General features: G+C 46.9%; 3 protein-coding genes across 4 annotated transcripts; 2 read left to right on the top strand and 1 right to left on the bottom strand.

Annotated features, from left to right (window-relative positions):
- The first annotated feature begins 1,126 nt into the window (after positions 1-1,126).
- LOC119364887 (probable LRR receptor-like serine/threonine-protein kinase At1g63430) lies at positions 1,127-6,179 on the top strand. Its single transcript, XM_037630452.1, has 13 exons — positions 1,127-1,372; positions 1,487-1,628; positions 2,259-2,330; positions 2,417-2,560; positions 2,648-2,776; positions 3,112-3,231; positions 3,305-3,366; positions 4,271-4,510; positions 4,612-4,817; positions 4,907-5,039; positions 5,148-5,305; positions 5,397-5,618; positions 5,791-6,179. The coding sequence occupies exons 1-13, from the start codon at positions 1,255-1,257 to the stop codon at positions 6,019-6,021; spliced, it is 1,977 nt and encodes a 658-aa protein (XP_037486349.1). The 5' UTR covers positions 1,127-1,254; the 3' UTR covers positions 6,022-6,179.
- Positions 6,180-6,422: 243 nt separating this feature from the next.
- Positions 6,423-9,148, top strand: LOC119364888 (general transcription factor IIF subunit 1-like). Its single transcript, XM_037630453.1, has 6 exons — positions 6,423-6,824; positions 7,157-7,264; positions 7,369-7,566; positions 7,661-7,721; positions 8,173-8,297; positions 8,802-9,148. Exons 1-6 carry the CDS (start codon positions 6,501-6,503, stop codon positions 8,865-8,867), a joined length of 882 nt encoding a protein of 293 aa, XP_037486350.1. The 5' UTR covers positions 6,423-6,500; the 3' UTR covers positions 8,868-9,148.
- A 123-nt stretch (positions 9,149-9,271) lies between these two features.
- Positions 9,272-12,990, bottom strand: LOC119364889 (vesicle-associated protein 1-2-like). 2 transcript variants are annotated; one of them, XM_037630454.1, is made up of 9 exons: positions 12,702-12,990; positions 12,371-12,441; positions 12,180-12,261; positions 11,975-12,090; positions 11,732-11,887; positions 11,609-11,650; positions 11,494-11,526; positions 10,006-10,083; positions 9,272-9,702 (listed from the first exon to the last, which is right to left on the bottom strand). In XM_037630454.1, exons 1-9 carry the CDS (start codon positions 12,757-12,759, stop codon positions 9,589-9,591), a joined length of 750 nt encoding a protein of 249 aa, XP_037486351.1. In that variant the 5' UTR covers positions 12,760-12,990; the 3' UTR covers positions 9,272-9,588. The 2 variants fall into 2 exon arrangements, with proteins under 2 accessions (XP_037486351.1, XP_037486352.1); XM_037630455.1 differs by having other exon boundaries at positions 11,609-11,644; positions 12,702-12,989.
- Positions 12,991-14,668: the final 1,678 nt, after the last annotated feature.

Genomic DNA, 14,668 nt, shown 5'->3' with positions numbered 1-14,668 from the left:
CAACTCTTCTTCAAAGGTTTTTGCGTCATTCCCTAAAGTTAAAAACAGCCAATCAAATAGCCAGGCTAGGTATGAATGGCTAGTTGCAAGGAAACAACCCAAGAAGCAGCCCGGCCAGGCCACGACACCGAACGAAACCATATCTTATGCAGATTTATATATGTATATATCGTGGTCTCCCGGCACGTCGCCTTCAGCGCGCGTGTGCGTGCTTAGGGGACGGGAGGAGCGTGCCCTGCCTTGCAACCCAACCCAGGATTGAACTGGTACTTGGAATCGCATTAGATATTCATACGGATAAACTTAAACTTAAGGACTCTGGTGAAGCTTAAGCATCAGCGTCACGTAACGATGACAATTTGGCGCTCGCTCGAGTCGAGTTGGGCACGTGTCCCGGTCGATCGATGGTACCGTAGTACGTAGTACTTCCGAGCTTTCGTGGCCGATTCTTCTCGCATCTGCAGCTCGCCCCGGTACAAGTTGAATCTAGCAAGTTTGTGCTCCCGTGCTGTGCGGCAGATTGCACAGTGTTGCTGGTGTGTGTGTGGGGTGGAGCACGTTCGAACATACTCCCTTTCCTTTGTAAAGAAAATATAAGAGCGTTACGAAGGGAGTACATATGTACCCACGTATTCTCACGTATGCTATGCTACCCCACACATGTAGGGGTGACCAAGTAATAACAATAACCGAACCAACCTGTAGTCGGATGTTTAGAAGGAGAGTGGTACTCTCAGCCCATCAGGGTTCAAGTCCTGGTGCTCGCATTGTTAAAAGAGACGTTCTCATCGACTACAAGGCACATACGATGACTTTGTAAAGTTTCAAGATGATATGCCGGCTCAGTCTCTCAGAGGTGCTCATAGGGGTAGGGTGTATGCGTGTGCGTTCATATGAGTGAGTGTATGCGCATTTACATGAGCGTTTTCGTTTGTACTGTGTTAAAAAATAATAATAACAATCCCCGTAAAAAATAATAATAATAACAATAACAAGTTAATTAATGTATGCGGTGGTTTGGCTTGGGTTGTCCTGTTGGAGTGCTCGCTCTTGCGCGCGTGTGATAGGCCATCATCACTGCTTGGCGTGGCCGTTAAGTGCAACTTCCTCGTCCCCTTCTTCTTCTTCTCGCACTCCTACAATACAAACTCCTCGAGTGAACGAACCAACACACGGGGCTTTACAGATGGCCATGTGAACAGGCCCTCCTCTGCTCTAGGAAAAGCACTACGTGGTACGACGACGACGACGACGATGGCGAGGCTGCTGCTGGGGCTCTCGCTCCTGGCCATGGCGCTCGGGCTCGGCTGCTGCGCTTCCATCGCCCCGGCCCCTGAGCCCTTCGCCTCCGAGCCCTCCGTCTCAGACGACGGTGCTGCCCTTGGCCATGCCTTGCTGTATATTTTTTCCTGCTTTTTGTCTATCTTCTTCATTCAGTGGTTGATTGCTTGCTGCTGCCTCGTTCTTGCTCCGGGCGGGCGTGCAGTGCGTGCGCTCCTCGCCTTCAAGCGAGCCATCGACGGCGACCCTCGCGCCGAGCTCTCCAACTGGAACACCACCAGCGAGCCGGATCCCTGCTGGTGGTCCGGCGTCTGGTGCTCGCTCTCCGACGGCCGTGTGGTGGCGCTGTAAGAATCCCTTTTACCCGCTCCGACTTCCTGCTTGCTTGTTCCTCTTTTGTTACGCCGGTAGTCTGCCGCAAGATGAGGGAGCCGAATGCACCGTTTATTTAGCATATCCTCTTTCAGAGTTTATTATCAGAAACGATATGAACAATTCTTCCTGCACTCTCTCCAATGGAACAATCCGGGGGTGGAAGAAGAAGACTCCCGGGGCCAACAGAAGGATGCATCCATCTTCTTCCACGGAAAAGTCTCCGACAGCACAATGAGACATCCAGCTGAAAGCTACCATCATTTTTTTTACCTACTTTTACTGTGTGTCTCTCTCCTATCTTCAGTTGACCAGAGAAGCACCTACAGAAAACTGACCCGGTGGGTTTGTGGTCCCACCCGCAGAAGCCAATGGAATTCTCAGTTTTTAAAAAGAAAACTTCAAATCCAAGTGTTGCTACTTATCCAAAGACAATTAAGAAATGCGTTAGTTTTATGTAGGCATGCTTGCTTGCTCGTTAACCAAAAAAGTTCAGCACTGAAACGTCTTATAAAAGTTTACAGAGGGGGTAGTATTTTATACATATATCGATAGACTTGATGTTCTTATAAATGTCTTACCTCTTGCTGCCACTGACTGTCCAGGGAGTTGTCAAACTCATCTCTCTCGGGGTTCCTTGCACCAGAGATTGGATCCTTGACTTCTCTGCAAAAACTGTATGTGCTTGCAACTCTTGTTTTTTTACAACATGTACTTCCCTGCAAGCAACTGGAGATTAATAAGCCTGATGAGCTTCTTGCAGCATATTGGATCACAATGCACTCACGGGCTCGATACCGAGAGAAATCGGCAAGTTAAAGAACCTTACAGTGCTGAATCTCAGCACAAATCAACTGGAGGGGCCCATTCCAAGTGAGACCGGTGACATGCAAAACATCACAACAATGTACTACCCCAGAAGCTGTGATCAACTTTTGTTTACGTAAAACTTTTATTTCCATGTTCATGACTCGTCTGTTCTCTTATGCCCTAGAGACCTTCACGCGAATCGGTTGAGTGGCGCCATCCCTCCTGAGCTCGGTAAGCTGACAAACCTCAAGGAGCTACGGTTGAGCAACAACAGCCTCACAGGGACTATTCCTGGAAGTAATGATTCCATCATGTAAGTGCATCTGTTTCAGTCTTTCAGAGTGTTCAAAACCAAGTATCTATTTTTAGCATGCATGATCTGGATCCTGGAAGGGCCCGGAAGCACGTCTCTTCTCCCGTGAACACAATAAAGCTATTTAGTTAACAAGTCAGCATCAATCAGCACTGATGCTGTTTCACAATAGTAGTAAGAGAAGATAACGATACGGTTTATCGTTTCGAAACAAGCTGGAGAATGAGACAAGATACAGTGACCAAGTTGCCAAAAAAAAGTCCTTAGCAGATATGTACCTTCTGTGTGGGCATCAATTGCATATGAATATGAAATTGTGGTTGTTCTTCTTTCAGGGTGTCCACCAACAAAGAAGATCAAGTTGGTTTGTGTCAGTTAGCTCAGCTAACTGATATAGACCTCTCAGATAACCTTTTAACTGGAGGTATTCCTGCGTGCTTCAGGCACATCCAAAGGTACATCTTTCTTTTGTGGCTTGCATTTCAGTTAAGTCTATCTGAACTTACCTGTTTTACAGTATTTGAACAGATCAAGAATGGCAGGGAATTGCTTCCAGAACAACGACACAATGAATCGCCCTGACTGGCAATGTACGGTGATGTTACATTTTTAAGCATTACAGTCTTTAATGAAGTTAAACCCCATTTTCAGCACCATGATTCAATTAAGTTTTTGTTTTTTTGCTGCTTTTGCCTCTGTGTTATTGTAATTTGACAAGAGCATGTAGACATTACCTGTTGCAAGATACATCCAGCAGTTCCTTTTGGCAAAATAATACAGTATATTACTTGGATGAAACTCCCTTGTGCATCAGCTTCATAGTAAGCTATTTCCACACTATTCTTAGGATTTACGTTGCAGTATTTATCAAAGGAACTACTACTGCACTAGGGCATTAGGCTAGACTGAAGAATATTCACAGCCATTTGTTCATCTTTATTAAAAAGTAAAAAAGGTGTTACGCTTTGGGGCTCGAGGCCATTGATGGTGCGGCCGTGGGAACTTAAAAAATGCCTGTTCTAATTTAGTCGACAATAGCAAATTAGGACCTACGTTGCGAATGACATCATGGGACCTATTGGGTAGTGGGAATGTTAGTTATGCTTTGCTAAAACAAAGAGAAGAAATTTGCCACTTTGTTCGCTTCCTTCTTGGACCCTTTCTATCACATTCTTCCCTGTGTCCATTAGTTTGATCTCTTGTCCTAACCTTCTTGTGTTTGTCCAATATATCCATGTTTTTCCAAGTATTCAGTTTTTCTGTCAGCGCTGCGGGAAGCAGGTCAAAACTGATTTGTGCATTTTAGCGATAAAAAATAATTGAAAATGGTCTATACCTACTTTTCTTACTGATATATCATAACACTTATTTTAAATCATACTAGGATGCTTATACTTACTTAAGTCTCCTGCTGTCCCCCACAAAAAAAAAGTCTCCTGCTGTGTTTTAATTTTTGTGAGCAGTGAGTGAGAGTATATCGCATCATAATTACAGGTGGAAACAGCACGGATGCAGGCAAAGACAACAACAGTATTGGTGAAGATGGGCAGAGAGGAAGAGTGATACAACCACTGTGGCTCCTCATTGTGGAAGTCGTCACGGGAGTTTCAGTGCTCTCCATTTTAACACTCTGTGCCATCGCTGGTCTCAGAAGACGCAAAGATAGATCCTCCAGGAGAGGTGTTCCATGGACAAGAGCACTAAGCTGGAAGGAAACCAACGTGATCACAATCGGTCAGTGTTTGTCTTCTCACTGACAAATATTGGAGGGTACACTGTCTTAGTTACAAAAATTTGCGTCCTAAAAAAAAAGTTACAAAATTTTTCTTGTGCAGATGATGACCTGCTGGGGAATGTGCCGAAAATAAGCCGGCAAGAGCTCGCCGAGGCCTGCGAAGACTTCAGCAACATAATTGGGTCCTCCCACGAGACGGTGGTGTACAAGGGAACCATGAAGGATGGCCGGGAGATCGCCGTCGTGTCGATGTCGGCTCCGGTGCATTACTGGACGAACTACGTCGAGCTTTATTTTCAGGAGGAGGTGAGTTGATTGCTCTCCAACTTGACATTGATGCCAAAGATTTTTTGCACGGCCCTTTGACCATATCTCTTGGTGTCTTGGACCCTTAGGTGGTAGAAGTGGCGAGACTGAGTCACGAAAACGCCGCGAAGATGGTGGGATACTGCAAGTCGTCCGATCCGTTCTCGAGAATGGTGGTCTTCGAGTACCCACCCAACGGGACGCTCTACGAGCATCTCCACGGTAAGCTTTTGGCACTACTGAAAGCTTTGTAACCTTGCTGCATTTGAGATCTGAGAAGGTGACATATATATGACTGAAACTTGTTCGTTGGGTGTCGTGTGCTTTCAGATGTGGAAGGGTGTCAGCTATCCTGGCCGAGGCGGATGAAGATAGCGCTGAGCATCGCGCGCGTCCTCAGATACCTGCACACCGAGCTGCAGCCGCCGTTCGCCGTCGCCGCGCTGGCGTCCAGCTCCATCTATCTGACTGAAGACTTCTCACCCAAGGTCGGCCTGTTGCTTCTTGGAACGTGGCGTCTTCAGTGACAGTTGACAGCAAAATGTTAGCAGCTGAGCTGAAATGGGTTCTGATTTGCAGATAATTGACTTCGAGAGGTGGAGGGGTCTCGTGGGCAAACCCCTCCTCAGCTCCGGCTGCGTGGTGAACGGCGGCGGCGGGCATTCCAACGGCGTCGTGGACTCCCGGCACGTGCGCTTCATGGACGTCCAGGCCAACACCTTCGCCTTCGGGGTGATCCTCCTGGAGCTGATCAGCGGCAGGGCCTCGCTCTCCAAGGACACAGACGACCTGGTGAACTGGGTAAGTGTTCTTGACCGAATCAAATGAACTCAGGATTACCAGCAGCATGAAAAATCTACCACAGAACTATTGAACTAAATCATACTCCTACATTTTTATTCATGTCCCCGACAAGTATTTCCGGATGGAGGGGTACGTATGATTCTTGAGAATGATGGATGAGTGTGTGCAGGCGAGGAAGCACTTGGAGCAGCCGGGGGAGTTTGGCAAGCTGGTGGACCCGAAGCTGAGGAGCGTGAGCCAGGAGAGCCTGGGCATCATCTGCAACGTGGTGAACCTGTGCATCGACGCCGAGCCGTCGCGGAGGCCCTCCATGAACATGATCGGGGCCATCCTCGAGGAAGGCGTCGACACGTCCGTCAGGGACTCCTCACTGGCCTGGGCGGAGGCGGCCATCTCCTAGATAGATGTCTTTTGCTTCGCTGCTGTCGCGCGTATGGTGTGTGTGTGTGTGTGTGTGTGTGTGTGTTTTGACGGGCGCTGCTGTCGTGTGTTCATAACTTCATATAGACAGCAGCTGCACAGTGATTAATTTGCCTAAAAAGAAGATTGGTTTTGTTCCATGTCTACAAGAACAGCGTCAGCATTGTCGGTAGCAGTATACGATCGTGTACGTTTTCAGAAGACGCGTAGGTGTAAGTGTGCGCCGTGTTTGCTGGTTCAGGCTGGTTTTGATGTGCTCACAAAAAAAAAAGTTTGAGGGCCATTGCACAATTAGAAAGGCTTGTTTGAGTAGAGCGCGTACAGCCCATCTAGATAATAAAACCAGGCCCATATCAACTCAACAAAATCCCCTAAAAAAATCAAGAGAAGAAACTCGAGGCAATTTCACAGTTCCTTTGGAGAGAGAGAAGAAAAAAAAAACACGGCCGCTGCGTCGCCATGGCGGGAGAGGACCAGCCCCTGACGGAGTACGAGAAGCAGCGGCTGGCGCGGATACGGGAGAACGAGGCCCGCCTCCAGGCCCTCGGCATCCGCCGCCTAGCGGCGTCCCCCCTCCTCAACCAGCCGTCCTCCGCGGCGGCGGCGGCGGCGGCGGGGGGGGGGGCCAAGAGAAAACAGAAGAAACGATCCGACGATGCGGACGAGGAGTACCTCCCGTCCGACGGGGGCGGCGGCGAGGAAGAGGAGGAGGAGGAGGGCTCGTCGGCCAGTGACCAAGACTCCGAGGAGGAGTTCAAGGCTTCCTCTAGGTCTAACCAAAAGGTGCCCCCGTTTTCCAGTGGAACCAATCCACTAATCCAGGCCCTTGAATTAGTTGACGCTATTGTTTTGGTGATAGTGTATCAAATACTTTTCTCATCAGTTGTAATGCCATTAGGGTTTGTGGGCTTGTTCATGGCATCCTTATACAAGTTAAATTGCTAAATCACGGTTTATAGCAATATCTAAGCAGAACACAAGCTTAATAGGTTTTGCTGCACAATGGATTGGAGATCTTCCAAAGAAATGGAATGTGAAATTCCATGTTAATATAACTGTCTGCTCTTTAATATTAGTGCTAATGCATAGTTTTCTTTCCTCTGCTTTCTTTTCAGGGAAAGGCAAAGAAGAAAATGAACTTGGGAAGCTCTTCTAAAAGTACCGTTAGAGAAGAAGGTGCTCCCTTCGCCGATTTTATGGATGATGACGCAGCCTTACAACAGGTAATACATACGTCGCAAATGTAGGCGCCAAAAACGGATGTGATCCTTGAATGCTTATTGCACTCCTGATCCTTTTTCCACTCATGATTCTTTGCCATATGCAGGCGATTGCGCTCTCCCTGGCAGAACCTTCAAAAAGTTCCGTGACGACAACAACAGAACCTTCAAAAAGTTCCGTGACGACAACAACAGTTGCAGAAACTTCGAGCAGAGGAGCCAAAGGACGAAAAAGCACGCCATGCAAAAATGACAATACCACACCTGTTAAGGACTCCGCTAAAAATAGGAAGACAAAGAAGCAGGTATGTTCCTTCCAGAATGACATGTACAGTATTAGCTTTACATCCCAATCTTACTTGTGTTTTGCATAATTGTGCTTCCATTGCTTGCTTTCAGGTCAGGAGCAGAATTCAACTGTCGGAAGATGATGTGGTGGCAATATTCTTCTCATTTGATGGTATTTTATCTGACTTGGAAGTCCATTTATGGCATTTAAAACCTGAGTTCCCCTAGAAAATGGATTTTTTGTTGCATCTATACATAATTGTTTGTTGAGGAAATAGTCTTAGTAGGAAATCCTATGAGCCTAAAGTAACATAGGCGTTTTGTTCTGATGCCCTTGTGATTTGCGTATTGGTTAAAGTTACGTATGGTGTGATCCTGCGATGCTTACCAGGGGAATTAAGATTAGTTCTTAAACAGTATTCAACAAGCCAAGCTGATTTGTCCACACTGAAGTGTCTTCAGTTGGGTATTCCCCTATAGACAAATGGGTTTAGTTATGTTCATAGCAGAAGCACAAAATTTTGATTGGCACAGTTCCTCTTTTCTTGTCACTGTACTATAAGGTTTTATCTAAATATTTTTACTTTTATGGACTGTGAATTGGTTACTACTTTGGTGTACAGAGGCTGGAAAAGGATACATCGCACCCTGGGATCTTGAAAAAATGGCCAATATAAATGATTTCATCTGGACAGATTTTGAGCTATCTAAGATGATCCATTGCTTTGATAGTGACAAAGATGGAAAGGTTTGTCCTTTGTTCTTGGATAAATTTTTTACTCCCTCCGTTCCAAAATAGATGACTCAACTTTGTACTAACTTTAGTACAAAGTTGGGTCATCTATTTTGGAACGGAGGGAGTACATATCTACTTTAAATGATGCATTACTTAGAATGACCACCATCTTAAGAATTACTGAGAGTTATACTTTTTTGGTGTTAGATAGCCACCCTTTTGTCAACTTGCACTACTGAATGACCGCTTGACTCGTGAGCAGTGACCATTTTATCAAGTAAGCTCAACTAGAGAGAGGGGCCAATACTGCTCGTTTGTCCACCTAATGATAACTCTCAGTCATTCTAACTTGTTAACTAGAACATGGATTCCAACAGCAGATACCTACTCGGCATGGCCCGTTTGTGAAACAGATGCTGAAAACAGTCATTCGATAGGGACCTGCCAGCGCTACAATAAGGAGTGTTCATCTTTTGAACATGAATCCAGTTCTTACAACTCAATTTTCCTTCACAGATAAGCCTCGAGGAATTCCGCACCATCGTGTCTCGATGCAACATGTTGCAGGAGCCAGAGGAGTGATGATGACAGGGCAAATAGACGGTGCCTCTCCAAAACCTAACTATTAAGACGGCATGGATTTGAAGGTGAAACTGGGCAAAGAATGCTGGAGCCTGGAGGCATGAGTCGATGAAAGTCCCAGGACTGAACGGAACCTCTGTTCACATGAGCTGCATATCAAGGTCCTTGTAGGAGGAGTAGCTGTTTCATCTAGGATTAATTGTTCATGTACGTTATTGAGTAGTACTACTAGGGACCACTGTTGCTGTTCTAATAGGAATCACCAATTCGCCGTGCTCTTATTTACTACTGCAAGTGGTACATGGACATCGAATTAAGCAAGAATCCAGCGTCGTATGATATCCAAAAATTCAGGATGAAGTACATGCGTAATTAACCAAGCACTCCCCAACACTGCACAAATATACCATGAGGGAATCAGCACTAGGTAGGCGAAATTCATTTTTAACAATTATACCAAGTTATACTAATGCCCAAGCTAACAGTAGTCATATATGACAAACAACCATAAGGTTAACCGTGACGACTACTCGACCGGGTATGATGGTCAACCCAATCTGACGCTTGCAACTACAGGCGACATCATACCCTAAGATATTGTGCTGTTAAGTAGTAGTGCCGGACATGTAAATGAGCGCATCAGAATGCAGATGACAACACTGCTCCATTTTGATGAGGACAGGAGCCTAACAAGATGCAGGCAGGATTACACAGGGGTCCTCTATCTCTTCATGAGATAACCCAGCAGAATTCCCAGCAGAGCAACGGCAACCACGAACACCAACGGGAAACCGCCATTGCCATTCTGCTTGCTGATCTCCCTTCTCACAAGGTCCTGTCAAAATTCAACACAAGATGTTTAGTTACAACTATGTTAGGCTTCAACATGCACAGCTCTTCCCGTAGTAAACTAGACCAACATTCCAATCATGAAGGGCAATCTAACAAGTTTGGTATTATGATTTATGGATGCAATAGGTTGTGGGCCTAAGATATGCCCAAGTTAAATGAAAAGATAAGCAACAGCGCAGCCGCTATAATGACAATTATTCACAAGCCTTAAACACTAGGGAAGAATGCTAGTACAAAATACAAAACATGCCACAAAAATGTTGACATCAAGATCGAGTCCACTAACCAGTTCCTCACGAAGCTTGTTGTTCTGCTGAATAGCAGAGTTTCTCTCTTCAGTTAATCTTGAAATCAACGGGGATGTCTATACAATTCATGAGACATTATTGGTGTCGGTACAAGGCAAGTAAAAGATACTAATAACAAAAGGTGTACGAAAAACTGAACAATGTTATGTGGTGAGCAGAGCACAAAGTCTGCTCTCAATATGACCCATTTATTGACTCATGGTGCAGGGTTGTACGCATAATGCAGGTAATTGACTGTACCAATATACATACAAAAGTTTACACAATGTACTACTACCAAAGCATGTGCATTTGTTGCACCTAATAAAGAATCTAGTTGCTATAGTAATGCCAATTGGCAGATTTGAGTGTATCATTATGAGGAATTAGCTACAATTGCAACTTCACAGCGAGAGAAATTTAGCGAAGGCCAACAACTAAAGATGATAAACTGAATACAGGTTGATTAACTGGGTATCTTGTTATAAGTTAGAGCTTGACCAACATCCACTGATCTCTGACATGAAACATAACAGACCATTTTCAAGTTAGAGCTTGACCCACGTACATACATGTTCTCAGTAGTACTCCCTCCGTCCGAAAAAGTTCGTCCCTCAAATGGATGTATCTAGCACCAAGTTAGTGCTAGATACATCCATTTGAAGGACAAGCTTGGGACAAGCTTTTTCGGACGGAGGGAGTGTGATACAAATGCATATTGCAGCATGCATCAGCCAACACAGAAACACCTAATTTCAAGTTTAGCAGGTTCATCATAGTGATGCTGACGCAAATGACTGTCTATGTCTTACACCAGTATCTATTATCAAAAAGGTGAACTTAATACAGCTCACTAGTGGCTTAAATATGTGTCATTACATTACAGTATAAAATAAAAATACTTACACCAGTTTGAGCCTTAAGGATCCAGTATTCTGGTTGTCATTTATTGACTATTTCAGTGTTAAGTTGAGCATTGCTCAAAGTCTAATGGCGTTAACAAGTACAACAGCATCTTGAACAGAAACTTGTTGTTTGAAATAATTCTTATGTACTAAACAACAAGGTGTCAGCTCACTGAACGTCTCATTTACAAAGCATGGCACTTGTGATGCACCATAGTTACTTAATCATTTGGAAGTGTTACACAGAATTGAGGAAGTCTGGGCATAGTTGATATTTGAAGAAGAATTCTGAAGTAAATGGATTAAGGCGCATTGATAACTCTGCAGCTGTACCATTCTTCCAAATGATATGACTATGCGATTAAGTCGCATTATAATCGAGAAAAGTGCAAGCCATATATGTCTATGGTACTTGAATTTTAGTTCTCGGGGATTCAGTGCAAGGTTTGATCTGGCCAAACCCTATTAGTATTAAACATTTACAAAAAGTATGCCCTGAAGATATACAAAATCAATTTCTGCTTTCCATACTTCTACAAGAAAAATCCATGCAGACTTAAATAGTTGTTTGAAGGAGCTAACCTCAGTGGTTATCTCAGATGGTTCCTTGTGCGCCTGAAACCAGCAACAACTCAGTTTAACAAGGTTACAAAAAAGAGCAGATCAGGAAAGCAGCAGAAGAAGTTAAGATACTAACCGAGGACAATGGTGGCTCATCAGATTCCCTTGTTGCCTGCATCTAGAAAACAATCAATCAGATCTCAAGCAGTTAAGAACAAACAACGAAATGGAAGAAACGGCATAAAGTTAGAGATCTCACATCTTGATAATTTATGTTTGGCCCATCTGACCATGAAGGCCGAGGCGACGAACCCTCTTCAGATCCCTCCCGCACAGGCGATGGTGGCCGGGGTGGTTGCACATAGACAACCTTCAGCCTCACCTCATCCACCACATTACCTGATTCTTTTTTAAACTACACAAAGTTCACTTGTTAGCACTGTTGAAGCAAACATCCCACAACATCACTGAACCAACGAAGAGACATTAGAATGCGAAGTACCATCTCTCCAGTGATATCCTTTACTGCTGTTCCCTCCGTCACCACAGCGCTCTGCACGAGAAACTTGTCCTTGCACTGCATGTCGGGCGGCGCCTGTTTCAGCGCCTGCATTGTCACTGAGAAACCAGAGACGCTGTCAGTTTCTGCGCAAAGATAACAAAGCATCCAGATGACTATGGGGGAGGTGTATGGGAGTTGGCACTACCGACGACGCTGCTGGTGGACCGTGGCGGCACAATGCCGCTGTTGGGCCGAACGCAGTACTTCTTGGGGCTGGTCGTCTTGACCTAAGAGGGGCGACATTTCACCAAATGCGGCATCAAATTCAGACACTTTGTACACAATCGCAGAGCTGCGTGCTGTGACGAAGGCTGGGAACAATTTGATTCCGATTACCTTGAAGGCGAGGTAGTCATCGGTCTTGTTGGTGAGCTCCATGGAGCACGAGATCTGCTTCATGAACTCGACTGCGCGATCCAGAAAGAAAGAAAAACAAGAGGACCAAATTTAGCACAAACAGTACAACAAACTGGCGAATCCGCCGGATTCCCTCCACGCTCTAAATAAATAAAAAATTGCACGGGAATGCTTGATTTAAAAAACACCGCGGCAGTTCAAACCGAGGACCGCGCCGACGTCAGTCCGAAAATTCCGTGAGAACAGCAACGACGGCGGCATGTGCCCCGGAACAGCTAAATACAAAGAAGGGGGAGAGGAGAGGCCGTACAGGGGAAGCGCAGCTCGAGGGGCTCGATCCCGAGCAGCTCCTTGGAGTCGGAGCCCATCTGCGGCGCTCGAGCTCGGCGCGGGGGCGACGACGCGGGAGGGGGGAGAGCTAGGGTTTGGGGAGTGTGCCTCGGGGGGCGAGAGGAGTGGAGGAATCGGAAGGGAATTTGGTTGGAGACTTGAGTCGCGGAAGGGAGCAGGAGTGGGGAGGTTGGTGCGGTGTGGTGGTCTTTTGTTGGGAGACTCGATTGAGCTGTTGAGCACGAGGTGGGTGGGTTAAACAAGAGAGAGAGTAGGCTGCCTGACCCAAATGCGGCAGCGGTTGCGGCTGATGCGCCTTTAAACCTCTGTGTGTGGTTTCCTCTTTCTGCAAAAGGGCAAGGCCGCGGTAGGTGAATTTTCCTGCTGATGACAGGTTGAGGTACATCGCTTTTCTTAGGCGGAGAAATCGGGAATTTGTCTAAGTAAAGACGTGCACCTCTCTGTGTGCCACTTAAGATGAAATTTGTGGCAAAATCATCGACTATCAAGAGCATCGCCAACGGATAGTGTAGTGTAAAAAAACATCTTACATTATGGAACGGAGGGAGTACATCATATGGAAGAGTAGGATTTTTGCATCCAAATGCTCAAATGACAGTTTTTTGGGCATCGCGTATGATCTACATTTGGTGCCCACAAAATTTTGCAGCAAACCTCAATTTTCGCCTTGGTAGCCACCTGGTGACTACCAAGGCAAAAATAGAGATGAAGACGTGTGCGGCACGGCTCGGTGGCGACACGCGAATCAGATGTGATTTCGTGCCAGATCTCGGGGGTTCGCGGCTAGATTTCCGGCCAGGAGTCCTTCTCCGGCGAGCGCAGCGGCTGACCTTCTTCGACCTCGACGATAGATGGGTGGACGAACGGCGGCGACGTGCTGACGACGGCTTTAAAGCAGGTCAGGTGCTCCAATTCCCATCTCATCTGGCCAGAATCGCTTCCCGCGTGAGTGAAGGGCTTTCGGTGGCTAGGTTCGACGACGGCGAGTCCGCCGGCAACCAACTGGTGCTCCCTTCGCCGGAGCAGAGGAGATGGCTTGCCCTGTACATCTCGCGGTTGTCGGAGGCATGTCTGTTACTTTACAGAAGAGGAACCATTGTTGAGACGGGGGACAGAGTGCTGCTACTTGATGATGCTGATCGGATTGTGGACAGCCGCGGACTCCGGCACGGTATGGGGATCGCGGTGCACCGCGTTGTTGATTTTTCGTGTCATGTCGTGCACGTTGGGCAAGTTTTTGTGCCGAGTGCGGTGGTGCACGGGGGGAATTCGAGGCGTGCGGCCACCATGAATGCGGGGGGAGGTGGATAATAAATCCCCCCGCCCCGGGGTTGCACCGACGCACTCTGAACCCACTCCCACTTCCCACCTCTCCCCGACCTCACCAGATCCATCAGAGAAGGAGGAAGAGTTGAGAGATGGCGGACTGGAGGATGAGGATGGAAGGGGCCATTGTCGAGCTGGCCGATGGAGATGAGGAGAGGATGGAGAAGGCAAATGAGGTGGTGTCCTGGTTCCCATCTCGGAAGGAAATGCGCCGGGCGGCGAAGCAGGTGTTCTGAAATCTGGCAGTGGAGGAGGACATGAGGCTCACCCTGAACGGCTTCACCACGCCGTCGGGTGGGCTGGTGAGCTCATTGGCCGGTCTGGTGTGGGCGATGGAGGAGACAGAAGGAGAGGATCTAAAGCAGAAGGAGAAGTGGTGGGCATTCCGTTCACGCCGTCACTTTCCGGCGGGTTCAGAGGAGTTTGTGGTAGGCGGAGTCATGGCGATTCCGGCGCCGGGGACTCGCTGGGTTCCGATCCTGATCGAATCCAACGAGGGGAACCGGAGCAGGAACCAGAAGATGCTGAGTTGGAGGGGCCCGAAGAGCCGGAGATCCAGAAGCGCAAGGGAAAGAAAGCCGCGTCAGGACTGCCACGCAG

Source organism: Triticum dicoccoides, chromosome 2B, assembly GCF_002162155.2.
Source record: "Triticum dicoccoides isolate Atlit2015 ecotype Zavitan chromosome 2B, WEW_v2.0, whole genome shotgun sequence".
NCBI lineage: Eukaryota > Viridiplantae > Streptophyta > Magnoliopsida > Poales > Poaceae > Triticum > Triticum dicoccoides.
This window is presented reverse-complemented; position numbering and strand designations above follow the sequence as displayed.